The sequence below is a fragment of the Aythya ferina genome (assembly GCF_964211825.1).
Source record: "Aythya ferina genome assembly, chromosome: 18".
In the NCBI taxonomy this organism is placed as follows: domain Eukaryota; kingdom Metazoa; phylum Chordata; class Aves; order Anseriformes; family Anatidae; genus Aythya; species Aythya ferina.
Genome location: NC_140317.1, coordinates 4,860,663 through 4,874,234, shown reverse-complemented (window position 1 = coordinate 4,874,234; position 13,572 = coordinate 4,860,663). Strand labels below are relative to the sequence as shown.

The window sequence follows — 13,572 nt, the reverse complement described above, 5'->3', positions numbered from 1 at the left end:
AAATCGGGCTCGGAAAGGCTCTTACACCCCTCTCACGTTGCTGCCACCACTCCTGGTGAGATTTCCTCGGTGGCTGCAGGAATTGGAGGCGGTTTGCTTTTGCCTTACAGGCTGCACAAGCAGGCAAGGAGGTGCTGAGTTACGCTCGCTCTGGCTGGAGATGTTTTGGCCTCTCCCCGGCCATCCTGCGAGTGGCGAATTCCCTTCCTGAAGAAAAAGGCACGGGGGGGGGTGGGGGCTGCCAAACCTCGGTCACCAGCCCAGAGCCCCTGGAGCCTGGTGCGTGGTCTGGGCAGGGGCTGCTCCTTCCCTCCCCGTGCAGTGCTCGCCGCAGCGTTTGCGTGAGGGAGGAGGGATAACCGAAACTCTTCCCAGTGAATGGAAACTGCAGCCGAGGTTTTTTGGGCAGTGATGCAGTGGTGCTGCATTGTCCCAGCAGCATTCACACAGCCCCGTCTGCAGCGTGAGCTGGGGGAGTGGCTCTGCTCATCGCAGAGAAACGCGCTGCCGCCGGGTTCGGGGTGGGCTCCCCGTCATGTTCCGGGCTCTGAGCTTGCTCATAAAGGCTTAAGATTTATTTCTTTTTTTAATACCTGACTTCCCGGGGTGTACGCAGCAGGTTCAGCAGGTGTTATTTAGGTGTTATTTACCAGAAAGCTGTTGCAGAGCACTGGGGGGGTCGTGCAGCCGGCGTTAGCTGCTGCACCTCCCAAATCACTGCCTGCCCGCGTGCTCGGAGGGACCCGAGAGGCGACCCTTGGCTTCTGACTGTGTCCTGACCGAGGCAGCGGTGCCATTTTTCCTCGGGAGCCGTGTTGCAAAGCATCCCCCAGCCCCGAACACCCTAAATCCCAACCCGTGGAGCCCTAACCCTACCTCCAGCCCCAGCACCCCGTGTTTCCAGGTGCAGCCACCAAACCCACCCACCTCCCGCTGCCCTTCGTCACCAACCTGCTCTGCTGGCCCTGCAGCAGCCCCCACGTGCAGCAGAGCAGGGAGGCATTGCAGTGTGTGTTATTCAGCCCCAAATATTCCTCCAAAGGGGTGCTCGAGGTGCACAGACCTCGGAGAGCCCCGAGGGAGCGCTGAGCTCCGCGCCCCCGGCGCTGCCTTGGGAGCCAGCATGACACAGCATTTGCTGTGCTTTCAGCCAGAGCTATTTATACGTCGGTTTTCAGTTTTATTTTGTCTCCTCCAGGAGATTTTGCGCTCGATAAAACAATCCCACTGAAGTTTATTCAATTTGCCGGGGTGCCCAGGACCTGGATGAGGGCTGTGGCTTCGCGGCGGGGCCGTTCCTGCGTCCGAAGGCGAGGGAATCTTGGTGTTAAGATAAGGCAGGGTTCAGCCCCTGAAATCATTCAGCCTGCGGGCTGGGCTTGCATCGCTGCTCCTGTGAACCAAAACAGGCGTGCTGGGGGTTGAAGGATATCAGGCTGCGACACCTTCCCCCTCCCAGGAGAGAAAATCGCTGCAATTACGAAGCGTCGCCGTCTGCGCCGGGGGGAAGGGACCCCGGGGAGGTGGCAGTGGAGGCTCCGGGTGGGAAAAAAAAAAAGGGAAGAGGGGGCTGTGTGATGGCACCCGTCCTGTGGCAGCCTCCTCTGCCGGGGTGCTGCAGGGCTGCCATCCCTCCGAGCAGCTCGGGCTGTGGCCGGAATGTTAAGCAGCTTTCTAAATAGCGGGGCCCGAAATCTGCCTGGCTGAATTCGTGAACCGGCCCCGAGCAAAAAGAGGAGAGAGGGGAAAAAAAAAAACAAGAACACCCATGGAAGCATCTCCCCTGGTGCTTGCAAAGCACACGGCAGGGTGGCAGGGGGTCGGACTGCGAAGCACAGACACGTGGATTTAAGGCATCTTCCACCACCCTTCCTCTCCTCCTCGTCTGTTGTCTCAAAGCTGCTTGCAGGTTGTGCCGGCGCTGAATGGCTGCGAACAATTAGAAGCTAATTTCGCTGGCTGGTTTGTATTCACAGCAGCAGCCTCTGAGCTAACCAGCTGGAAAGCAGGCACGGCGATGTGCTGGGGCTGCGGCTCCCTCTGGTTGTTTCCCCGGCGGTTTGTGCAAGTGGGGGTTTTGCCGTGGGCTGATGACGGGCGGCTGCTGGGCCTCGCTGCCCTGTCACGGTGGTTGTGTGCCGGGCAGAGCCACCAGCAGCTCTGCAAAAAAAAAAAAGTCCTCCCTGGTTTGGTCCTGGGGAGGAGAGGAGGACACAAAGCTGTGCGTGTGGCTTGCAGGAGGAGCAAGGGAACGGGCTGCTGCTTAAAGAATATTTTTCACCAATGTATTCTTAATTCCTACTCCGAAAGATGCAGAAAGGTGCAGCAGCAATGCAGTTTCCCTCGCAGCATCCTTTTTATCCCCGTGGGTGGACGAGGAGGTGCAGCAGCCCCAGTGTTACCCCCAGGCCTGGCGTTGTGCCCCAGAGGCAAGTGACCGATTCCTGCAGCCCTGGAGCAGCCCGGCCACCAAAACCCATCGTGTCACAGCAGCCATCTCCATCCCGAGGCAATGGTTTGAGGAATTGGTTCAGGTACACTACAGAGCCACCAGACACCCTCCTTTTGTGCAGAAGGATGGACACAGCTTCATCACCGAGGCTGCTGGGACTCGAGGAATTGAGAGCGGTGCCTGCAGGGCTCCTGCCCTCTCCCAGTCACAGCACCCAGGCGAGCTGTCCCTTTGGGGACTCGTAGCAAACAAACACACCTCATCCTTCACTTTGGCTTCTTCAGGTACTGCAAAGAGCTCGGCACAACCACGGCTTGCATCCCGGCTGGCTGCATTTCCCCAGGCTTCCAGTGCCACCCCCTGCGGTCCTGGCTGAGAGCCGGGCACCTCTCAGCGGGGCTGGGGGCTCTGCACGGGGCTGTGCTGCCCCCGGCTGTGGGGCAGCAGCTAGCTGGGCATTGCCAGCTCCCCCCTGTGCTGCAGGAGAAGCTTTGAGGTGACTGGTGTGGAGGCAAGATCCAGCTGCAGCCTGCCAGTTTTCCAGGTAACAGTGCCATCTGCTGCTGGCTCGCTGCTGCGGCTGCCTTCGAGCAGGAGCTCGCCACCAGCCATCTTCCTGGAAGAGCACGGGTGGAAGAGCTGCAGGGATCGGTGCTGCTGGGGCGTACCTTCCATCACAAGCTGCTGCTGGGATGCAAAACCCTGTGTTTGGGTCCATTTCTGTACCTGGGGGCATTTTGGTGAGGGCCAGGTGGCTCCAGGTGGCTCAGTGCTGTTCAGTGCAGCTTCTCTCAGGAGGTCTCTCCAGGTGGTGTGGTCCTAGCCAAGTGTTTTTGAACTTCAGCCTCCCCCATCTTTACGCTAAGCAGCGGTTTGCTCTTTCTGCGTTCTTTTTGCTGATCTCTTCCGAGGTTTTGTAAAGCTTTTTTTACACCCTGTCTTGCTGCTTTACCCCTGGGGTAAAATGTTGGATAAATCTCAGGAACAAGTGGGTTTCCTGGAGCCTTTTGTGATCGCCGGTGCTCAGCTTTTAAGCAGGTGGGGCAGAAATGGGAGGCTACAGATGCTGAAAATCCAGGAGCTGCTGTTGCTGCTTACAGCTGGCATCCACCTCCCCAGCAGAGCAAAGAGCAGGGTGGGCTGGTGCAGCTCCCAGGGGTGCCACTGCCTCGCTCCCTTTGCTGGGAGAGGCTTCCAGACCCTTCAGCCCACCCAGTAACCCTCCCATCGCCTCGTCCTCCTGCCCCCAAATCACTGCTGGGGATTTTTTAGCTTCCTCGCTAGACCCTTGGGTTCCCCAGCCGGGGAATGCGCCTTGCAGGGATTTCCAAAACATCACGTAAATTTGCAGAGCCACAGGAAGGATTTGTTGCTGGTGTAATAAATAACGTTTGACGGTCTTGGAACAGGAAAATCCAAGTAAAAGATTTCCTTTTGCTGCGAGAGAAATTTATTTTTGAAGCCAAATTCCCCTGCTCTGAAGCACGGCGTTTACCCACGTTATGATGGAGCTGAACTTTCCTTGCGTCAAATAACTTGTTCAAGGTTGGGTTTTTGGTGTTTTTTTTTGTTTTGTTTTGTTTTTTCCCAAATTCCATTTGTTGGGAAAGGCAAGGAAAGCATTTCAACTGGTGGCAGCCATCTGGGATCTCATCGCTTTGGGGTTTCCTCATCTCCTGCGGGTGCTGCAGAGGCTTCCCCCTGCTGCCCTCCACGCAGCCACCCGCCTGGGGTCCCCCAAAGGGCTGGCTCGTACCCCATTAACAGGGGGTGTGTAATTTGATGGAAATTAATGACTTTGGATGGAAATTAATTGACAGCACGGGGGCTGTGAAGCTGTCGCAGCCGTTCAGCTGGTGCCAGGTGAGTTTCTGGCAGAGCAGCGATGGCCTGGGGCTGAAAGCTGCTGCTGGCCACGGCATCCTAGTTCGGAAATTAGGAAATCCTTCTTTAGGTCCTTGTTTGAATGCCCGTTTTGTCCACGTGTGGAATTAAACCCGGCGTGGTTTGCAGGTAACAGATCTGTGCTGCCAGGTGAGTGAGAGCTTCAGGTCTGCTTTCCCCACCAAAAGCACCGTGATGTGGGATCAGCCCGCAGGTCGTGCTGCCGGTGCTGTAACCCGGTATCGATTTCCTCTTGGCTTCTGAGAAGTCCTTTAAAGCATTTATTTCGGTTCCACAGAGCACCTCCCTGCCTCCCCCGCTGTGTTCTGCAGTGAGTTGGCAGCAGCCTCACCAACGAGCTCCTGGGCTCTTCTGCCCTGATGGTAGGAAACAAAAGATTTGTGCCTGCTGTCCTTCCCCCGTGACCCATACAGCGGCTCGTGGGTTTTGAGGGTCAGGGCATGTTGGAAATGGCACCGAAAGAGTAAAAATATTCAAGAAACTCTAAATGGTTCCTACTTCTGTAACTCCTGGAGAGCTGTGAAATGCGATGTGATCTTTTGAAAATGCTAAATGATGAAGTGCCAAATGGTTAAAACTCTGAACTCCTGTGAACGCCTCACCTCGCCCTGCTCCCTAGCAGGAGCCGTGTGCCACTGCCTTGCTCAGGAACCCACAGCTTGCCCCAGGAGGGCGTCTGGAAGGGGTGCTGGGCTCTCCAGGACCTCCTGTGCCTCCAATTTGAACTTCTTCCTGGCAGGACTGCACGTGCTCGCCACGTAGGAGTCGCCAGGGCTTGTCACAGGATCGCTGCAGATTTATCCCGGCTGTTTCGCAGCCTCATCCCACAGGAGTTGTTTTCCAAACTCTCTGTTTTCCAGCTCTTCTGCTCTTCAAGGTCACGCGGTTTTGCTTCTCAGAAGGTCACGTTTCTGGTAGCTCTGCCCCGTTCTCATTTCCCTCTTTCTTTCCTCATAATCCCTGCGTGGCTGCGAGCCTCCAGCTGGCCGAAGCGGTGCTGGGAGCTGCTGCGAGTGTCCCAGAGCAAACCGAGCTCCGCAGGATTCTCTCTTCTGCCTTTTTCTCTCCTCTCCCCTGCTTTTTTTGTACAACGCAGCATGATCAGCGTACCAGAAATGTCTTTTGAGGGAAGTGAGCTGTGGATGTGGAACATATTTCCCTAAGAGTTGTGTGCGGTGTCGCGGGTAACGCGTCCATCCTGAAACTCTTACAAACATCTCGGCTCCGCGTCCTCTGGATCTTTGAAATCCTGAACCTTCGTCATCCAGCCCCGTGCAGCCAGGCTGTGGATTCAATAAAAGCAGCTCGCCCTGAGGTGGTTGCTGTGCTGCTGTTTCCACCGAAGAGAATTGGGGTGTGCAATCAGACCGGGGGGGTTAAAAACTAAAATAAGCAGGGGGGGCTGCCTTGGGTGAGGACATTTACCTCGGGATGGCCTCGCAGTGGCTTGCCCAGCTGACTGGTTTTATATATTGTCCCCTTGACAAGTTTTATATATTGCAAGCAATATTTTCTTTATTTGCTGTGTAGCAGGAGAGCATGGGGACGGGTAGGGAAGCTGTGTGAGGACTGCTGGGACACGTGGGATGGAGAAGGAGCTGAGAAGAGCTGCTGGTAGCAGGTCTGTGCTGCTCAGAGCCTGGCTTTCCTTCCCCTTACGGTGCCTGCTGCCAGCCAGGTCCATGCTTCACTCCGATTTCCAGTTTCCACGACACCCTGTGCCCTCCTGGCTCTCGGTGGCTCGTTGGGTGGATGAACGTCCCTTCCATCCTCCAGCAGCTCTGTTGCACTCAGGCTTCCTCTGCGGTGGTTTCCTTTCCTGGTTGCTTTCCTCCGTGTGTTTTAAGCAGTCACCAAAGGACGGGGCGGCATCTGCTGCTTTTTATCCTCCATCCTTCCGTGCACATTCCCAACGTTCTTATTACAGAGGATGAAATCTGTGGAAAGCATCAGGACTAGGAGCTGTTGTGTGTAGGGGCTGTGGGATCACACCAGCACCTTGGAGCAGGTTTTATTCTTTGCTGCTCAGACACTGCAGCAGTGGGAGACGGCACCGACCCGCCGGGAGCTTCAGCAGCTTTAACTTGCTCTTGGCAAGGATCGGGTGTCCTCTTCGGAGCCAGGGCGAGCTCTGTCCTGCTGGCGGCTGAGCAGAAACACAGCTGCACGGCCGGGGCTCCACCAGGTGAAACGTCAGCTCCCAAATCTGCGTGGTCACCGAGCTGTGAGCTGAGGGTCTGCCCTGGGCAGTGATGGATCAGAGAGGAGAGATTTCATCCTTCCCAATGCCCAGGTGGCCCTGCAGAGCTCTCCAGCCTGGCTGAAGCTGCAGGATCCACTGGGAAGTCATCAAATCCTCTGCAAGCCGGTAAGGGAGCCCGTGCAAAACGCCTGGTGAGCTTTGTGCTGCTGCACGTGAGATCAAACAACCCCTGACTTCACGTAGGATGTGTCCAGGCTTAAAGCTGCTGTTCCCTTCTGCGTTTCGGCTCGTTCCCCAGCTTCTGGCCTTGATTTGTGCAGAGCAAGGAAGAGTTTGTTCGTAATTATCACGTGTGACAGCGCTGGAGTCAAACACGGCCACAGCACAACACAGCGTCGCTGTTTGGAGGTGGAATTGCCTTCCCCCTGATTTCTCCTAAAGTTAAATGCCAGCGCTCCTTCTGGTGGATAAAACATTAATTTTTGGGGGTGGACGCTGGTAGCCGGAGCCTGTGCGGAGGTGTTTTTGTCCCCTGTGATGCCACAAGCAAACTTGAGCAGTTAATGAGTGAGCTTAAGCTCTGCTTTTAAATGTGCAGGTAGTGCTGAGGGATTTGTGGCACTCCCGAGCACCTCCAGGACGGGTTTTGTTCTGACACAGAGCCGGGGCCGGCTGCGTCCCCACAGCAATCTCCTGTTATTTGTCCGTAACAGCTTCAGAAGCAATTGCTGCTTGTTTACCTGCCACGAGACGTGGCACTGGCTAGTCCCAGCCATCGAAATAAATTGCTCTGGTGCTGGTCTGCAGTCAGGAGGTGGCTCTTGGGAGAGGAAAAGGGGCCACACGTCTCCTGTTTGCTTTGTGCAGCTGAGGGTTAGATCCAAGGAGCTGAGACGTGACTTACCCCAGGTAATTACCCCAGCTCGAATTGCTGGCTGGGGCCAGGAGCCAGGTTCCTGCCGCAGGTGCTGCTGCAAGTTACAAAAAGAAAAAAATATTGTTCAGGGAATGATGAATTTATTTGTTGCTCTAAGAAATTATCCAACTGATTGGAAGCGTTAAGCTGCTGAGGCTTCATGTGCTGATGCTCTTTCCTTCCTCCCACTCTCAGCAGTTTCAGGAGAAAATGATGGCTGCTTGGCTGCTTGTTGGAGGTGAGGTGACAGCTGGGAGTGAGAACAGGGTTGGGTCGGTGCTCGTTCCAAAGCCCAAATCCCAAATGACCCGCAGCACCCCTGCTGTATGTCTGGGAGAGCGTCGCCGTGCCTGGGGAGCAGCAGAGGTGTCCTTGGCTGAGTGGTGGCTCTGCAACTGAGCTCGGTGCTGAGCAGCAGAGGGAATACCTGGGTTATAATATAGAATATATAGGGCTAGAACAACATATAATAACCCTTCTGCCTGCAGCCTGCTCCTTTCAGCAGCTGGTGCATTAACTGGGGGACTGCCGGCATCCCTTTTCGCCTGGGTGCAATGTGTGCGCAGTGAGGGGCGTCTTTGGTTTGCCTTGTTGAACCTAGGAAAACGTGAATTTAAAAAAATAAAGAAAGAAAAGGTGAAGGGGTAACACTGTCATCATCCCCATGTTTGAGGTTTTTGGGGGATGTTGATCCCAGCCTGGTGTGCGGGAGCCCAGGACCGGCTGAGCGCGGCGCTGGGGATCTGCTCGTTCTCGTTCCCGGGGCTATTCCCAAGGCACGTGGCGAGAACATAAAACTCCAGCGATGTTAACAGCGACGTGCACGGAGGTAAATATAGCAACCGAGCTCGAAGTGCCTATTTTAAAAGTGCTTATAGAGCTCCCTGGCTGCCGAGCGAGGGGGCTCACCTCCAGCTGACGATCGCGCACCCGGGTGTAACAGAGGAGAAGAAAGGCTGCGTTCATCGACAGCCCTTCTGCTTTCCTCTCGCTGGGCTTCTTCTGGGGTTCGACAGTCTTTTGTGTGCTGACAGGCCTGCTACGTGTCGTGGTTGGTGCTGGCATCCTGCCTACTACGTGGCTGGCTTATCCTAGCATTGAGGCAGGTGGGTCGGGCACATGGGGCCGAAAGTGCTGCCTCTGGAGCTGGGAGAATTGGGAAAAGGGCACATGCAGCTCCTGCAGAGAGAAGTTTTGAGCCTTTTGGAAGGAATACTGTGCTTATATCCTTCTGGTGCAAGTGACTGGGAAGGCTTCATTTACAGCTTTTCAGATTTACCATGCGGTGGTGATATTTGTGTAAGATCAGCTTGTGGGTTTGGGTTCTTCAGGTACCGTGCAATACAGAACACAGAAGCACGTCTCTGACACAGGTTATGCACGAATTTAATCCAGCATGTGGTGGTCAAATGGCCCTGATACATCTTGAAATGAAACTCGTTGTACACTTTGGGTTTTGCAGTAAGAGAACTCCTTAGGTAAACCACCCCAAATGCTGTCCTTGCAGGTGCTTACCGGAGTGAGAGCCTCGCTGCCTGGTTCGGGATGTGACGAGGCTATCTGCGCGGTGCTTGGACGAATAATTTTAGCAAGCGTTATAAAAATTGATGTCTATCTATACCCTGGTGGGATGTGGGAGGCGATGAAAACACTTCCCCGATCTGGAAATGGGCTGTGGGTGGCTTCAGGTTTCCCACCCCGGTGGAGCCCTGACTCCAGCAGTCAGTCTAAAAGCCTCGCTGGCTGCCTCCCTTCCTCCCCGACCAAAACACGCGCTCAGGAAGGCAATAAATACGCAGGTGCTTTGGTTCGATTCCGGATCCTGTCCTCGGATTATAGATTTACGTCTGATTTAGTCATGCAGGCTGCGAGCCAGGGCGTGGGCTGAAATGCTGACGAAGCACGGTGGATTTTGGGCTGGGGATCAAGGAGAAGCGGTGCGTGCAGCGAGGTGAAGTCAAAGGAAGACGTGAAAGGCTCTGTCCCTGACACTCAGCTCCCGTGGTGCTTCCCAAAACGCCCCGGATGTAATTAGTGTGGTTGCATCACGCTGAGCTCTGCAAATGTGCTCGTGAGCAGCGCCCCTCAGCCTCGTGGCCTCCCCGTCGGCATGGTTAGGATCTCGGCCCTTCTACAGCGTTTTTGTGGGGCCGTAGGTGGGAATTGCATTTTGTAGTGCCCAGCCTCTTAATAACGCTCAATGAAAGAGCCCAGGAGTGGTGTTCAGATCCCTGAAGCAGCTCGATGAAGGATTTCTGCTGGACGGACGTGGCTTGGTGAACTGGCCCGAAATGCCCGCAGATCCATCGGGTGATGCCTCCCGTACCAGTAACGGGTCCTGGTGCCACAGCTCTGTGGGGACTGATGTAGGATAGGTGGTGCTGGCCTGGCTGCCTCTCCTGGTGCCAGCACTAGCTCCTCACACCAAGTGCTCTGTCAGGAAGTGGTGTGTGAGCGGTGCTGTGACTTCATCCGTGCTGTTTCTGATGTTTTGTGTTACCTGCACGGACCTGCAGGCTGATGAGTGCAGTAAGAGAGATTTTTTTTTTGTAGGCAAGTGCTTGCTGCAATGGATTTGATACCAGAGCCCATTCCTGCTGGCTAGGTCTCACCATACAGCACGTTCCTAAAAACTCTCCAGGCCAAATGGGATTTCCACGGGTATTTAGGGAGCATCTTGAGTGAAAAACACGCAGAAAAAGGCACAGAAGCGTGGTGTGGTGCGTTTCTTCGCGTGTCTCCTGTCTCCTCTACTGCAGAGATGGGGTGTGGGTGGGAGGTGCTGTGTGATGAGGAAGGAGGCACTAGGGCAGGATGTCTGTGCCCCTTTTTGTATCCTCAGTCAGGGACAGATCACCTGGCTGCTGCGTTTCAGGTCTGCCAACGGGATTTTGCAAGTGCTCCAAGGGGTTTAGGTGCGTGGAAGTGCCTCAGCATCCTCTGCTGAAAGCCTCTCCAGCCCAGAGGGATGGGATGCCGTTTGTGTTTGTCATTTGTCATGTCATTTCTGACCTAGTGTCACCCGGGCTCACTAAATCCAATTTTTCTTTTTTTTTCCCCCTCAGCTGAAGCTTGAAGATCGCTCTGTCGTCCCTCGAGATGTGGTCAGACACATGAGCTCCAGCGTAAGTGCTTTTTCCCTTGTCCCTTTTTGATCGTAACGCTGCTGCATGGATTTCTGAGGCTTGCCAAATTGCCTGAATGGAGCTGAGCGGTGAAGCTTTGAGTGTGCTCTATTTTTAGCCTGTTTAATAGACCTAGCAGCATCCTTTGAAAATGAAATGCTGATAAGGCTGCCTCGCCGCTGCTGCATATCTGCAAAGGTCTCCTGAGCAGGCACGCCTGGGAATGTCAGGTAATGAGACAAGCAGCTCGTCTAAACCTGGCACCCTTTAAGTTTTAAATCAAGCCAGCGTGAGCTGTGGGGAGCGTGCTCTCCCTGACCTGATGGGGAGGCTGGAGCAGAGGCAGGTCGCTCAATCCCTGTGTGCCTTTTGGTGTGCTGTGGTAGAAAGACAGGACGAAATATTTTCCAGGAGACCTCTTAATCTGCAGCGAGCACCATCTTGTCTGAGTACTCCCAGAAGAAATGCAGCAAATCCCACCTCTGCTGGAGCAAGACACGCTGAAGTATCTGCTAGGGTGGCAGAAAGCAGGCTGGCTCTTAATCAGCAGCCTGTGATTGTTACCTTTACTACTCCTGGATGCTATTTTAAGTCCTAGTCATTTTGTTCTAGTTTTACAGCGTTTGTGCTCGTCAGAGACGCGTGGATTTGTTTTTTGTAGGGAACACTGGGAACACTGCTCCGTATCGATTATCAAACGAGATGTGATCTCTTCGGGAGCTTAGCTGGGCTGGCAGTTCCTTGCTGCTGCTAACACCTAACCTGTAACCTCGAGCCATATGGCCTGCCATGTGTGTGCTCGCATCTTCTCTTGACTTGCTTCCAGCAGCGATAGCTACCGAGGCTGTGATGAAGCCGGCAGCTGGCCGCAGACTGCTGCAGTCACACCACATGGCGAGCAGCCTGGTGCAGGGATGGAGGAGTCCCTTCTCTGACCTGGCTGGGTGCTGCAAATAAAGCCCTTTTGTTTGTCAGTTAAAGGGAGAAAACCAGTAAGCCCATCCCTTTGGCATGGAATGTTCTGAGGAGAAGAAAAGAGTGAAAAAAAAACGTGAAGGGTAATTAGGAAAATGCTGAGACAAAGCATTTCCTTAAGAAATTGAATTCTTGTTTGAAATGGAAATTTGACTTCAAGATACCTTACTAAAACTGCAGCTTTATGAAAACGTTTTACTCCAAAACAAAGAACTGCTAGCAAATAGAAATATCAGCTGTTCACACTGCTGTCCCTGGCCCAGCTGGGCACCGTGGTTACCCTTCTTGCTCAAAGAAGGATGTTTCGAGTCCTGCCTCTCAATTCTCTGTTCTCCAATGCTTGGTACTGTCCTGAAAGCTTAAAATGACTTTGAGTTTTCTTCTTGGCAAAATGTGGATGTGCTTCTTTTGTTTGTGATTTCCATAGTCATCTAAGCAGAAATTGGCTTCTCTAGCTTGCTGCACGTGTATCGGTAGCTGCATTGGTGTGTCCCAGCAGGTGCACGCTCCTTTCTTGTCTGTTTGCATGCTTAAAAACGGCATTTACCTGACTGTTTGTACTAGTGGCTGGTAACTTCATGTTTTATTGATGGAATGGTGAGTGCGTAACTCAGTTTTTCTCCCCTCTATTCAAAAACACAGCAAATCCAAAGATGACTTACATTTCACCTTACCCTCGAGTGTATTTTAAATATCAGTGGTAAATGAAAAAATAAACCTCTTTTATCCCAAAGAAAACCTTTACTTCTCAGATATATCACAAAAATGACCGAAGTCTTTAAAATAGAGAATTTGCAAGTGTCAGCCTGCCAGATTCAGGATGTGGGATGGCTGCCCTGCACCAGTTGGCCTGGCAAACGCACAATGTGGAACTTATTCTGTATTCACCACACTCTCCTCGGGCTTGTTCTTAACCTTGAGCGGGAAGGACTTGAAATCCTCCGTTCCTCAAGAGAAGGGAGCTGACTCAAATTCATGCACTTCTCGTCTAGCGTTGAGTGTGAGGAAAGAATGCCTCAGGGTCTGAAGCGTAAAATGAGATCATTTCCCCTGAATGCAGTTGGGCCCCCACAGGTCTAATCCAGATGGATGAGGAACGGTGGCAGACTTCATTTTTCCAGGTGATACGCTGGCTTAGGGAAAAGATTTAGAAGTGGGTCTGTAATCTGTCAGACACCTGGGTTTTGTTGCTTCAAAGGCTGCTGGGCGCTGCTGTCCTCCCTGAAGGAAGGGATAAGAGGGTGGCGTAATTAGAAGAGAGCATTGAAGGAATGAGTGGAAGGACTGGAGGCACAAAATGGGGGATTTTGAGGCTTGTGCTCGCTGAGCTGCCGTTCTCCCTGATGGGGTCACGAAATGAGTCGCTTTGCTGTCCATACACTGCTTAAATACTGAGTATCTCCACCGTGGTGTATGCTGTTACAGGTACCAGAAGCAGGAAGAAAGTCTGGGGAGCGAGCTTAATTTTGGGTGCAAATAGGGCTGGAATCTCATCTCTGCTTAGCAAGCCTGCAGTCCCCGCAAAGATCAGTCACCTCCCCTTGCCAGTGCTGCTGCTGGGATTGAGGGGGATTTTTTTAATACCAAAACTGAAACGTGGGCTTGTTTCAGATGCTCCTTTATCTAATAGGCAGGACGGGATGGTTGTGTCGGGGCAGGGCGGCGGGGAGCCGAGCTCTGGGCTGGGAGATGAGCCGAGCTGGCGACGTCTCGCCTGGGGACCGCAGTGCTGAGCACTGCTGTAACCTCCCGGAGTGATTCAGCAGAACCGCCCCGCTGCAGGGCGGCCCCTGGCGCAGGCTGATGCTTCATGTGACAGCAAAGTAAATAAACTGATAGCAGCAAAGGTTCGGTGGCAGGTGAGGGAGGCGAGCTGTGATTCAACAGTCCTGTAGCATCTAAGGCTGCTCGCAGCGCTGATCCCGGCTTTCTTAGCAGTCACGTACAGTGCTCTGTTCCTGCTCAAGCATGTTAGCCACTGGAAGGGGAAGCGAGC

The 13,572-nt window shown here is 53.7% G+C and overlaps 1 protein-coding gene across 1 annotated transcript in view; it reads left to right on the top strand.

Annotated features, from left to right (window-relative positions):
- The window catches only part of UBE2O (ubiquitin conjugating enzyme E2 O), a 59,419-nt gene that overhangs the window by 17,900 nt on the left and 27,947 nt on the right, over window positions 1-13,572 (top strand). The window contains exon 2 of the mRNA XM_084492137.1: window positions 10,542-10,601. Coding sequence (XP_084348263.1) covers window positions 10,542-10,601 — 60 coding nt within the window. The remainder of the gene's footprint in view (window positions 1-10,541; window positions 10,602-13,572) is intronic.